At 64.7% G+C, this 12,749-nt stretch overlaps 1 protein-coding gene across 1 annotated transcript in view; it reads left to right on the forward strand.

Moving 5' to 3' along the window:
* Window positions 1-10,222, forward strand: part of PLXNA1 (plexin A1) — a 46,989-nt gene extending 36,767 nt beyond the window's left edge. Inside the window, exons 24-32 of the mRNA XM_082637185.1 lie at window positions 2,210-2,356; window positions 2,432-2,591; window positions 3,142-3,245; window positions 3,438-3,534; window positions 3,832-4,022; window positions 4,100-4,269; window positions 5,472-5,684; window positions 5,762-5,912; window positions 7,051-10,222. Coding sequence (XP_082493311.1) covers window positions 2,210-2,356; window positions 2,432-2,591; window positions 3,142-3,245; window positions 3,438-3,534; window positions 3,832-4,022; window positions 4,100-4,269; window positions 5,472-5,684; window positions 5,762-5,912; window positions 7,051-7,146 — 1,329 coding nt within the window. The 3' untranslated portion in view covers window positions 7,147-10,222. The remainder of the gene's footprint in view (window positions 1-2,209; window positions 2,357-2,431; window positions 2,592-3,141; window positions 3,246-3,437; window positions 3,535-3,831; window positions 4,023-4,099; window positions 4,270-5,471; window positions 5,685-5,761; window positions 5,913-7,050) is intronic.
* The last annotated feature ends 2,527 nt before the right edge of the window (window positions 10,223-12,749 follow it).

Below are 12,749 nucleotides of genomic sequence, written 5' to 3' on the forward strand. Positions count from 1 at the left end.
TGTTACCTTTCATTTGTGTGATCAACCACTTTTATTTTTATTTTGACTTGTATGTTTTTATCTTGTGCGTGTTTTGGGGGTGGTTATTTCTTTTAGAAGATTAAGAGAATTTTTTTTAAGTCTTTGTTGAATTTGTTACAGAATTGTTTCTGTTTTATGTTTTGGTTTTTTGGCCTTAGGGCATGTAGGATCTTAGCTCCCCTACCAGGGATTGAACCCGCACCCCCTGCATTGGAAGGGGAAGTCTTAACCACTTGGACCTCCAGGGAAGTCCCAAGAGAATTTTTAACTTTTCTGTCATTTACAGCTCTTGTGTTATGCTGAGGAATGTTTTCTGTTAGTATATGGTGTGAGGCAGGGATCTCACTTGATTTTCTTTCCCAAATGGAGAAGGGCTTGTTCTAACATTTATCAAACAGCCTGTACTTGTATCATCTTTTCACTTGGAGATTCACTGGCAGTTTGTGCACATTTCTTCCGGCTGGGCCTGAGAGACACTGAGGTCGTCCTCCTCCTCCCTGTGTAGGAAATGGGCCCAGCAGGGAAGGGCTGGGTTCTGGGCCTTCCCATCTCAGAGCCTTTCTGCTCCTTGGTTCCTGCCTCCCGGCATCTGGGCGGGCCTGTGGGAGTGGGTCAGAGCCTGGCAGCCAGGCTGAGAGTGACCAGCCTGCCCAGCCTGCATGTTCTGTAAGGACACTTGGCTTTTAAGGACCAGCTGCTTTAGCGGTAGATTGTCTGGGTTTGAGTCCTGGCTTCTTGTGATTTGCTGTGTAACCTCACCCTCTGACCTCCTGAGGCGCCCCTTTTCTTCTGAGGGGAGCAGGTGTCGTGGCGTCTGCAGGGAGAGGCGGCTGTAACGGCTGTGCCTCTGTCCTCGCTGATGTAACGCAGCCAAGTTTGCAGACGAAGCGATTTCAGAGACGGGCACGTTGTTGGAGGGTCTCGGGGTGACCTGTGCCCACTGCCGCTCCTTGGCAGCTGTCTCTTTAATTACCGCAGATGCTAGCAAGCTGCCTGGAGCATCTGGTTCCGGGCAGGGCCGCTCTTGGTGGGCCCGGGAGCAGGCCGGCAGCTGCCTGCTTGGGCCACACTCACTCCCGAGCTCCGTGGGGGGGGGGGGGGCCGAGACGAGAGGGGCCTGTGTCCTGCTGAGGTGGGGACTCAGCTGTGCAGGGCATGCAGCAGCTCGGTCACTGCAGTCGGGGCAGCCCTCCAGGGGAGGGGGGGCAGGACGGGAGCCCTCCTTCCACAGCAGTGTGTTAAAGGTGTTTGTTGTCCAGCAGCGTCTGTAGAGCCCCCCACGCGCCTGCTCCGTGCTGGGCATTGGGGATGTAGTGGGAGGGGCCAGGCACGCCCTGGCCTGCAGGCAGCTTCCACTCCAGAGGAGAAATGGCAGGAAAGCGAACAAGACCATTGAAGAGGGCTGGCTCTGTGTGATGGCAGTGAGGGCCAGCGGGCTCGGCCCAGGGCCCGGGAGAGCCTTTCTGACAAAGGGGCGTCGGGTGGGGTCTGGAAGGGGCAGTGAAGACCTGAGGGGGAGAGTTCTGGTTGTAGGGGGAGCAGGTGCAAAGGCCCTGAGGTGGGGACACGCCCAGTGGCTGCAGTGGGGGTGGGGGGCGGCATGTGGTCAGAGATGGGCAGCGCAGACCTTCCCTGAGTGCCCGGACAGCCGCCCTGCCAGCCTCTGGCCCTGGGCTGGTGCGTCTGCACCTGTGATTGCGTCGGCCACGTGCTCTGGGGTGGGGGGGCGGCCCTCTCCTGCAGGCGGGTCCTAGCTGAAGGGGCCTCCCATCTGATAGGTGATGGTCACACCCGTTTGTAGTCCCCTGGGCCCTGGGGGCGGCACCGGAGCCTGTGCCTCATCCACATGCAGCACTGGCTGCTTTGGGCAGTGAGTGGCACCGGGGCAGTGGTCCTGCTGAGGCCTGAACCGGGCGAGGCTTCAGGCAGGGTTGACTGGCCTTGGTCCTCCCCGCTTGGCCCCTTTGCTGAGGTTTTTTTCTGGGATTTTCGTGCCCATCTCCGTGGGGGAGGGTCTGCCATGAAGTGGTTTTCACCGTCTTCCTTGGACTTTGGAACGAAGGTTCTCAGATTTGGCCATGTTGCTCTTTCTCCGTGGGGGGGCCGGTGTAGATGCTGGGGGCCAGGGCAGTGGCTGGGGCGGAGCCCGGGGGTCCCGCACGGCCTGACATCGCCCACCCGCCCACAGGAGTGCGCCGGGGAGCCGCTCTTCATGCTCTACTGCGCCATCAAGCAGCAGATGGAGAAGGGCCCCATCGACGCCATCACGGGCGAGGCGCGCTACTCCCTGAGCGAGGACAAGCTCATCCGCCAGCAGATCGACTACAAGACGCTGGTGAGCGCCGGCGCCCCGCCCCTCCCGCCCGCCAGGGAGGAGGAGGGGGCTGACGCCCTGCCCTCCCACCTGCAGACCCTGAACTGCGTGAACCCCGAGAACGAGAATGCGCCGGAGGTGCCGGTGAAGGGGCTGAACTGCGACACGGTGACGCAGGTCAAGGAGAAGCTGCTGGATGCCGTGTACAAGGGCGTGCCCTACTCCCAGCGGCCCAAGGCTGGGGACATGGACCTGGGTGAGCCCGGCAGGGGCCCTGTCGCGTCGTCCAAGCACTGGGCGCTGGCCCGGAGGGTTGGAGGGAAGGGGTGTGTGACCCAGGCTGGGTCTGTAGGCTGCTCCCCGGGGTGGTGGAAGCAGGGTGGCACTGAGAGGGCTGCGCCCCTGCCGGTGGGGGCAGGGGTGGGGTCCCCGTGTGCTCTAGGAAGCAGGTGGGCCCTTGGAGCTGGGTGGAGGCTCTCAAGATGGCTCACGAGCGGGCCGCGGGCAGGGGCACCTGCCAAGTAGGAAGGGCCTGGGGAGCAGAACCGGGCTGGTCCCTTGGTGGGTGAGGCTGGGGCCGCGGTGGAGGGAGGCCTCGAGGGCCAGGCTAGGAGGCCGGCCTGGAGCTCCGGAAGGCGGGCACCCCACGCGGGGCTGGGCAGGCGGGGGGCTGCCAGAGGGGCTGGGCAGCAGCAGGGGTGCGGGGCTCCTGCTCTGGGCTGGGCCTGTCCAGATGGAGGGAGCAAGGAGCCGGGCAGCACCTGCCGGCGCCCTGCCCCCCCCCCCAGCGCCCCCCTCCTCCGCAGAGTGGCGCCAGGGCCGCATGGCCCGCATCATCCTGCAAGATGAGGACGTCACCACCAAGATCGATAACGACTGGAAGAGGCTGAACACGCTGGCGCACTACCAGGTGACCCCCAACCTGCGGCCACGCCTGGGGCCTCCTCGTCCCACGATGGGGCTCGGGGGTGGGGGCCGCGCTCCAGGAGGAGAGGGCGTGGTCACCTGTGGGGGTCGCCCAGGGTTGGCGGGGAGGCTGAGGCCCAGCTGAGAGACCGGCTGCGGGTGGTGGGTCACGCGTCACCTGGCCCCCTGCCCATAGGTGACGGATGGGTCCTCGGTGGCCCTGGTGCCCAAGCAGACATCCGCCTACAATATCTCCAACTCGTCCACCTTCACCAAGTCCCTCAGCAGATATGGTGAGCGCCAGCGGGGCGGAGGGCCGGCGGGGGCAACGGGCAGACCACTGACCTGGACAGAACGCTGCTCTGGGCGCCACCGTGGCAGCCTGGGACGGCTTGGCTACAGCCTGTCCCGGGGACACTCGGCCTTTCCCCGGGCAGCACCGTCCCCAGAAACCCAGGGAGGTGGGAGCGGATGACCCCAGCTTTCAGAGGGGCGAGCTGAGGCTCACACAGGGGAGCTGCCTGCTCACCAAGGTGCCAGGCAGGCGGGGGTGGGGCGGGACGCAGCAGCTGACGGCGTGGTGCCCGCAGAGAGCATGCTGCGCGCCGCCAGCAGCCCCGACAGCCTGCGCTCGCGCACGCCCATGATCACGCCCGACCTGGAGAGCGGCACCAAGCTGTGGCACCTGGTCAAGAACCACGACCACCTGGACCAGCGCGAGGGCGACCGTGGCAGCAAGATGGTTTCCGAGATCTACCTGACGCGGCTGCTGGCCACCAAGGTGGGCGGAGGGAGGGGACCTGGGCGGGTCACACGGGGCCGGGCCAGCCCCTGGAGCTTTGCCCTGCCCCCCCACAGGGCACGCTGCAGAAGTTCGTGGACGACCTCTTCGAGACCATCTTCAGCACCGCGCACCGGGGCTCGGCCTTGCCGCTGGCCATCAAGTACATGTTCGACTTCCTGGATGAGCAGGCCGACCAGCACCAGATCCACGACGCGGACGTGCGCCACACCTGGAAGAGCAACTGGTACCGGCCTGGGGTGGGGGAGGGGCGGGGGAGGGGGCGAGGTCCCCGCTGGAGCAGGAAGCCTGGGGCCTGGGGGCAGCCCGCCTAGGCTGGGGGCTGCAGTGCCAGGAGGCTGGCCCCGTCCACTGCCCCGGGCTACGGCTGGTCCCTCTCCGTCTGGGCCTTTCTGACTCAGCCATGGGGGGCATCCGCTGACCCACCTGTGGGACCGGATGTGGGTGGCGGGGGTGTGTGTGTGCACACGTGTATCCGTGCGTGTCTCTGGGCGTGCACGGCTGCGTGCAGTTGTGTAGGCTTCTATGTGAGAAACGGGCTCAGTGGGACAGGCCCATCCCATGCTGGCTACAGCGATGAGGGTGAAGGTGACAGCAAACACTCCTGGGGCTCTCAGTCCCGTCGCCCCCTCACTGCCGGTCTGGCTTTGGCCTCCAGAGCTGACTGGGTCCCTTGGCAGGGCCCGCCTGGTCCTCACAAGCTTTGTGCCTCTGGCCTCTTCCTCCCCATGCCCTGACCTCTCCCTGCGCACAGCTGCCCCCCAAGCCTGGGATGCAGCCCAGGTCCTCTCCAAGCGCACCCACCCTGGGCCTCCAGCTCCACCTGTGCTGCCCACGGCCCATAAGGGGGTCCACCGGGCGCCAAGGGGAGGCAGTGTAGGTCAGCACTTTACAGGGGACCTTTCTGGGATGATAGAAAGTTCTAGGTTTGTGCCATCCATGTGGCCACGTGTGACTAGGGGTATTTGACATAACTGGTGCAGCCGGGAACCTGAATCTTTAAGTTTAAACAGCGACACATGGCTAGGGGCTGTTGATAGTCCAGCTGATGGTTGTCGTAGAGGTGGCCTTTTGGGTTGGGGTCAGCCGTAGTGGGGCTGCGTCTTCTGGACCCCTTCCTGGTCTTGTCACCAAGACTCCTGGGGAGCCGGCCCGGCCGTGAGCGGGCACTCAGGCCTGGAGGCTGGCAGCCGGGCACAGTGGGTGCCCAAGGGCGAGAGAGCCTGTGGGGGTGCACACCCTCCCCTGGGACCGTGGGGAGGGGCTGGCCAGCAGGAGCAGCTGGGCCTGTCTCCCTGGCTGCGTGGAAATCCATGGTCACCATGAAGGCCAGAGCCGGGAGGGTGGCAAGGCCGCAGGCCAGCCCCTTCTCCCCGCCGGCCCGAGGACCGCCGAGGCCTGTCCGACCGTGCGCCCGCCCGCCCGCAGCCTGCCCCTGCGCTTCTGGGTGAACGTGATCAAGAACCCGCAGTTCGTCTTCGACATCCACAAGAACAGCATCACGGACGCCTGCCTGTCGGTGGTGGCCCAGACCTTCATGGACTCCTGCTCCACGTCCGAGCACAAGCTGGGCAAGGACTCGCCGTCCAACAAGCTGCTCTACGCCAAGGACATCCCCAACTACAAGAGCTGGGTGGAGAGGTGGGGGCATGGGCCCAGGGCCGGGCGGGGGAGGGGCCGGAACCCAGCTCACGCACCCGCCCGCCCCCCCGCCGCAGGTACTACGCGGACATCGCCAAGATGCCCGCCATCAGCGACCAGGACATGAGCGCGTACCTGGCTGAGCAGTCGCGGCTGCACCTGAGCCAGTTCAATAGCATGAGTGCCCTGCACGAGATCTACTCCTACATCAGCAAGTACAAGGATGAGGTAAGCTCGCCAGCCTCACCGAGCAGGCTCCCGCTGCAGCCTGGACTGTCTGATGGGTCTGGGCCCGTCTCCAGGACAGGGCACGGGCCGTCCTCGACCCTCGGCACCTGATCTGCTTCTGGAGGCGGGTGCGCGCAGAGCTGGGCCTCCCTGAGATGTCAGGGCGGACGACTGGCTCGTGGGCTGCACTGGACGGACAGAGCCCAGGGCCGGAGGGGCAGGGCGGGCGCGGCCAGAGCCCAGGCCCTGAGGCCAGAGTGGGCCAGCTGCAGAACGGCTGAACTGGAATGTCCTAAGAGGAGGGGGAGGCGGGGCCGTCGCTGGGTGTGCAGGCTGGGGGGTCTTGGGCTGCTCCCGAGGGAGACAGCCTTTGGGGTTCAGAGACGGAGCCCGACTGCCAGGTGCGGGAGGCAGGGAGCAGGGGCTGCGGCCGGGCTGCCCGGCTGCAGGGACCACGTCAGGAGCCGGAAGGCTCAGGCGCCAGCTCTGACTTTCGTGTGGGTTTGAGAGGATGGGGCCGTGAGCGCAGGAGACCTGGCGGCAGATCAGAGCATGGGGGTTGCAGCTGAGCAGGAGGCCCTTCAGCTGAGACTGGGGGAGGTGGCCCCTGGGGGGAGCCCGGAGCAGGGAAGGGGGTGGCTGAGCCCCGGGGCCGACGGGCAGAGCCCTCAGGGCAGGGCGTGGAAGCAGGGCCGCGGAGGACGAGCCGTGACCTGGGGATGGCGGGCTGCGGTTCTTCCCGAGGGGCTGTGCTGTGAGGGGTGCACAGACGTGGGGCGATGGGGCTGTGGAGGGAGACGGCAGCACGGCCACGTGCTGGGGGCTGACCGTCCGCCGCGGGAGACAGGGCTGTGAGCACAGAACCCGGCAGGACCCGCGGGTGCAGGGGGTGGGCCCTGGTGCTCGGGGACCTGGAGGGCTGGCGGGGACCTGCGCCCTGTTCGGGTGGTTTTGGGGGATGAGGGGCGGATGGAGACCCCAGGGACGTGGGGTCTGGGGGTCCCGACTCCAGGCCCAGGTCCCTCAGCTGAGAGTGGGAGGGACAAAGTGGCCTCAGCCCGGAGCCCACTCTGGACACAGCCGCCGTGTGCGACCCCGAGCCCCGGACGGGCCTGATGCTGCCCTCCCCGCTCCGCAGATCCTGACGGCCCTGGAGAAGGATGAGCAGGCGCGGCGGCAGCGGCTCCGGAGCAAGTTGGAACAGGTGGTGGACACCATGGCCCTGAGCAGCTGAGCCATCGGCCACCACTGCCTGGCCAGCAGGAGAGTGAGAGGGTTCTCGGGGGTGGCCCCTGTGCAGCGGCCAGAGCTGGGAGGTCCACGGAGGCAGCCTTGCCCCAACCATGCCAGGTGCCCTGCGCTGGGGGCCGGGTGTGCAGTCCTGGACCCCTCGCCGCCCCGTCCCCTTCCCGCCTGTGGGGGTCCCGGTTCTTAATTGGTGTGGGTGAGACGGTGCCTGCAGCACCCTCCACGCCCAGAGCTGCTCGCCGTGGGGCTGGGGAGCCCAGGTGTGGCCGGGGGCCTTCTCAGGACAGTGGGTGACTGCTGAGGCCCCGGGTGGGAGGCAGGAGTCCTCCTGTAGGGACAGGTTGGGCTGCCGAGGCCAGGAGGGCCAGGCCCAGGGGCTGGGAGGGGGTCAGCTGTGCCCGGCTCCCTAGGCAGAGTCTGAGGGCTGGGGCATGGCTGGCGGCCGGGCGGGGAGGCTGAATGCCCAGGGCCCAGCCACGGTGAGCTGAAGTCGGTCCAGGCGTCACCACCCACCTGCCACGTTCCGGCCACCCCACACTCACCAGTGCGCCGCCACCGCCATCCTCCGATTCACCGCGTGCTCTCCGCGGCCGAGGCCAGGGCGCCACGTCGACCTCGCCCAGAGAGAGGCCCCCGGCCCCCTCCTATGGAGGGGCTGCAGGACGGCTCCACGCAGGGCCCAAGTGACTTCCAGAAGGACTCGGATCCCGTTCCGTCCTCAGGGCTGTGCCTCTGGGAGCCGCTGGGGCCTGGGGCTCCGGGTCATACGTGCACGTTCCCCTTATTTATTCCCCCCACCGCGCCCGTCCCTGTCCCGGGCTGAGCTCTCGGCTGTGGAGGTCCCGGGAGCAGCCCCGAGCACCCTCCTCCCCCCTCCCCGGCCCCCACCCGCCTCCCAGCGGCGTCAGTCTGGCCCCTCAGCAGCGTGCTGGCCCCTCGGAGTGGAGGGACATCTGGGGGCTGTTGCTCGTCTTTTAGGGGAGCAAGGGGGTCCTGCTGTGCTCTGCTTGGGCAGCGGGGCCATGGGGGCCTCGGACCACACCCACTGGCCTGGCCGGGAGCAGGACACAGTGACGGGGGGCCTGCAGAGCCGGTCTGCCCATCCTGCTCTCAGCGAGCGAAACAGCGCGTTTTTAATTAAAAAATCTGTACATATATATCCATATATATATATATATATATATATGTGGCTGTAGCCTGTCTCCAGCCCCAGTGGGGTCCTGTATAGTTACCTGGAGGAGGAGAAATTTTACACTTTAGAATAAGAGAATTAAGGTAGCGGGAAAGCAATACCAAATGGTCGTGGAGAAAGTGGCCAGAGCTTCCCCGCTGGAGCACCCCCGAGGCCTCCACCCTCGACCTGCAGGTCGTCCTGTTTTCGTTTTGACGTGAGAAGGAGAGGACTTCTCGGGCCGAGAGCTTCCCAGACGCGGGCCGTGGATTCCTGCATGACTGTGCTAGCGTTTAGTCTGACTTGATCTTTTTAAAACTGCAAGTGTTGAATACTAGAGGTTGTTAGGCCTTTTTTTCATGTTTTTTAATTAATCAGTCACTTGTGAAGGCAGTGGCCTGTCCCCTTTTCAATTCACTTTTTCGACGGTACTACAGATCCCCGCGGACTTTAAGGGACAGCTAGCTGTGGCCGGCCCCGCGCCCCCGGCCGCCCGTCTTGGGTCCCCCCCCAAGCAGCGTGAGCCAGACCGCACACCTCCATCAGCTGAGGAGCTGCTCCCTCGCGGGAGGAGGGGTGAAACCCGCCACCTCCTGACTCAGGAAGCTCCTGGAACCGGGGTGCAGGGGTCCCTGGGCCCCATGGGCACTGAGCAGGGCTTGGGCCCCCCGCGCGGCGGGTGTCCAGCGGGAGCTCAGGCCGGGCGGGCGTTGGCCGGGGCCGGGTTCCGTCTGGGTGCGGGTCTCGCCCCCTCCCCGAGTCTTCCCTGAAGCTGCTTCTCATCGAAGCCCCCATTCTTCCAGCCCTGCTCGGGTCAGGGGGCTCCTTGGCCGCTGCGCCGCCGTCTTCAGAATCCAGTCCCAGCCCCCCTTCCTCGGGCCTCCCCGGCCCCATGCTTGCCTCGCGGGCAGCGGGCTGGGCGGTGGTGACGCAGGAGGGGAGCTGGCCCTGCGGGCGCGAGGCCTCATGGAGTGCGTGCGCGGGTCAGGTGCAAGCACTTTAGCGCCGTCTGTTTACACACGAGCCGATCGCTGACCTACGCCTGCAGTCCACCCCGCAGCACGGCCGCACCTTCCTCTCCCGGGGCTGGAATCAGGCCAAGTCCTCCTCCTCGCTTGTATCCACGGTCCTGCTGGCCCTACTGCGCCTTCGGCACTGGGCCCAGGCACCCGCCGTCACCTCCCCGTCCTCCTGCCGGGCACTCGGACCCCAAGCTCCGGCTCTGGCCTGAGGGTGGCCGGGGTGTGGCGTGGGAGCGCTGCTCTGTGCAGGTGGGTGGCCCCCAAGGCCCCTCTGCAGCCCCAGGGCCGGGGGTCTGGGCCGTGGTGTGGGGCGGTGTGCCAGTATGCCTGCCCGCCCCGACACTGCTGCTACTGCCCGCTGCCCCGGGCCCCCCCCGCCACCCCGCCCTCGCTCACATGCGTCTCAGGAGCGCCAGGGACGGCTCGGCCTCGGTCGGGAGCCTGGCCTCTCCATATACCTCGAGCTTGCCCGCACTCCCCGACCCGGGCCCCAGGCCCCAGGCCCACGGGAGAGGTCCCCCCGCCCTCCCTGCTTTGCCCTTGCTGAGCGAGCCCCGCCTGGCTCTCCCGCCAGTGCTGGAGCTGAGGGCTCACGCCGTTGGTGCTACACAAGCTAGAATAGATATATTTAGAGAGAGAGATATTTTTAAGACGAAGCCCACGATTAGCTGTCCTTTGACGCCGCAAACCCCCACCCAAAAGAAGAGCGATCGCTCGGCAGCCTGAGCGGCCCCTCTGCCGCCGCCTCTCCCGGGGGCGGTGTGGCTCGCAGGCTGTGTAAACACACAGCCGTTTCCTATTTTACTGTCTCAGATTTAGTACTTGTAAATACACACACATTAAGGAGAGAATAAACATTTTTGCTAAAACTCGTGGCGCTGGGTTCTCCTTACTCAGGGTCCTGGGGTGGGACCACGCGGCCAGCAGAACTGCAGGCACATCCTGTGCTCCCCCCTGGGAGCAGCATTGCCCGAGATGCCGGGACTCCTGCCCTCAGGGTGTGGCCAGTGCAGCAGGGCCTCTGCCTACTGTGTTTCAGGGGGCCTGGCATCACAGAGCTCCTGTGCTCTGGGCCCCCGGACCACCGGGCAACTATCAGCTGAGACTGAAAACACAGGGCCCGAGCCCCATCCAGGGGGTCCTGTTGACCTGGGCCCACGCAGTGTGTTCTCAGGTCCCCTGGGTGTTCTTCTGCCTCGGCTCAGAGCAGTCGGTCCCTGGAGACCCTGTTAAAGTCCAGAGGGCCTGGGGAAGCCTGGACATTGGCCTGGGTCCCCACCCTGAGCAGCAGCGTTGGAGCTGCACGTGCCAGATCTTCTCAGCTAGGAGCACCCCACTGGGAGCCTTGCAGCTGAGGGGCCCAGTCTGGGCAATGCTGGCCCTCCCAGCACAGGCCCATCGATCCATCCCATGAAGGTTTTGGCAGGTGGTTTCCTGCCCTGTCAGAGAAGGTGTCGGTGCCGCCTCTCCCAGCGTGTGGCTCTGGGCAGCACCCCATCTGTCCCTGGCTGTTTCCTCCAGGGTCCAATAGGGACAGCCGTTCCTGCCCAGGGGGGCGTGGGTATCCGAGATGACAACTGGGAGAGGCAGGCCTGGGTCTGGACAGGATGAGCGTGATGGATCCCAAAGGGCAACCTGCACGTCTGTCTGTGCCTGATCTGCAGGTGGACGCAGGCAGCTACAGTGATGAGGCTGACTGCCCACTCGTGGTTCAGCCACTGTTGGGGCCAGTGAACTGGTGTGGACCTCACAGTGACCCAGACAGACAGGAAGCTGAGGGGCATGGTGGGGAGAGGCCTCGCGGGACTGAAAGCCGGCCACCACCTCACAGGAGAGAGGTCCCCAGAGAAGCCCAGCAGCACTCCAGCCTGCCTTCCTGCAGTATCTCCGACCCAAGAGCTCTGACAGTGGACCATAAATCATCATCAGTACCTCCTGCTCCAAAATGGGCCCATCCTGACAGCCAGGGCTGCAGGCGGTGAGCTCAGCACCAGGCTCAATTACTAAAGAAATCAGTGTAATCAGCATGAAATTGCATCGGAAACAAATTTAGCAAACATGGACCTGTTTGGGGTGTGACGCAGCCTGTCCCCACAGCTCTGTCCCCTCCGGCTTTCCGGCACAATCAGCCCTGCCTCAATTACCCTCGTTAGGCTGCCGAGGGCCCCAGCCCCACCAGCCTGAGAGCAGGCGCCGTCTCTGGGCGCAATCAGCGCTCACGGTGATCAAGCGTGATTATGCAGGGAGCGCAACGCGGCAGGGCGGGTGGCGCCTTCTGATTGCCGTGCACGTGGGCTCATCGCGGCTGCTAGCCATCGGCTGTCAAGGCCGGGGCTCGCCAGCCGCTCTGGGCAGGGCACGGGGTGGGAGTGTCCGGGCGGCAGGGGTGAGGCTGGTTGACGGTCCAGCATGGTGGGCTGAGCCCTTCTGGGTGCCAGGCTCTGCGCTAAGCCCTGGTGATGGGGTGGCTGGGACTCTGAGCAGGGATAAAATAATAGGCAAGGCTAGGTAGCACCCAGGCGACTGCAGAGGGGGCGTGTGGTGGCAGCCAGCTGGACAGACAGGGAGAGCCATCTGGGGAGGGGCAGTAGCGTGGAGACCCGAGAGGGAACAGTGTCCCCCGGGCGGGGGCGACCCAGGCATGCTCCATCAGGGAGCAGGGCCTGGGGGGAGGGCAGCGTGCGAGGCCAAGGATCGTCCACGCTGGGAGGGGGCCTCGCCCAAGAGGAGCAGAGGCTGTTCTAGGCTCCTTGGGAAGCAAGGAGGGCAGGCTCTGATTCGCATCTGGAGGCTGTGTGTCTCCAGGGGCCTTGGCCCTGCTGCACCCCTCTGGGCCCTCCTGGAGACCTTGTAGCCTGTCAGGTGATGTTGCTTCATGGCATGTGTGGTGTTTCTGAAAATGGCTGGATGGGGCCTTGGGACTTGTCCTGACCATGGGGGTGTCAGTGGAAGATGCTCGGGTCACATCTGCGCTGGATATCTCGCTCCTGGAGTGAGGGTCCAGAGAGCAGGGCCGCCAGCCAGCATGCTTTGGGGGTATGGTGTGAGCTTGTGCAGGACATAGACATTTGGAGAACTGTTGTTTCTGCAGCACGGCCCAGACCACACCGACTATTATAAGCTGGTAGCATTCAGGGCACAGGAGGACCTGGGGACAGAGCTGTCTGTCCACCAGCTTGCTTGGGGTCTAATTATTTAGTTTGAGAAATCGGCTATTCAGGCATCATTGCTGCGCCCAGCTGAAGACCCCCCCCCCGCCAGCACGTGTTCCTTGCTGGGTGCCCAGCTCTCAAGCATCTCCCTGTTTACTTTTAGTGGATAAACACTTTTCCCTTATATAACCCCGTGACATTGTCAAAGTTAGTATTTGCATATTTGAATCTCCTCAGTTGTCTC

Source organism: Mesoplodon mirus (genome assembly GCF_964341445.2).
Source record: "Mesoplodon mirus genome assembly, chromosome: 12".
Lineage (NCBI taxonomy): Eukaryota > Metazoa > Chordata > Mammalia > Artiodactyla > Ziphiidae > Mesoplodon > Mesoplodon mirus.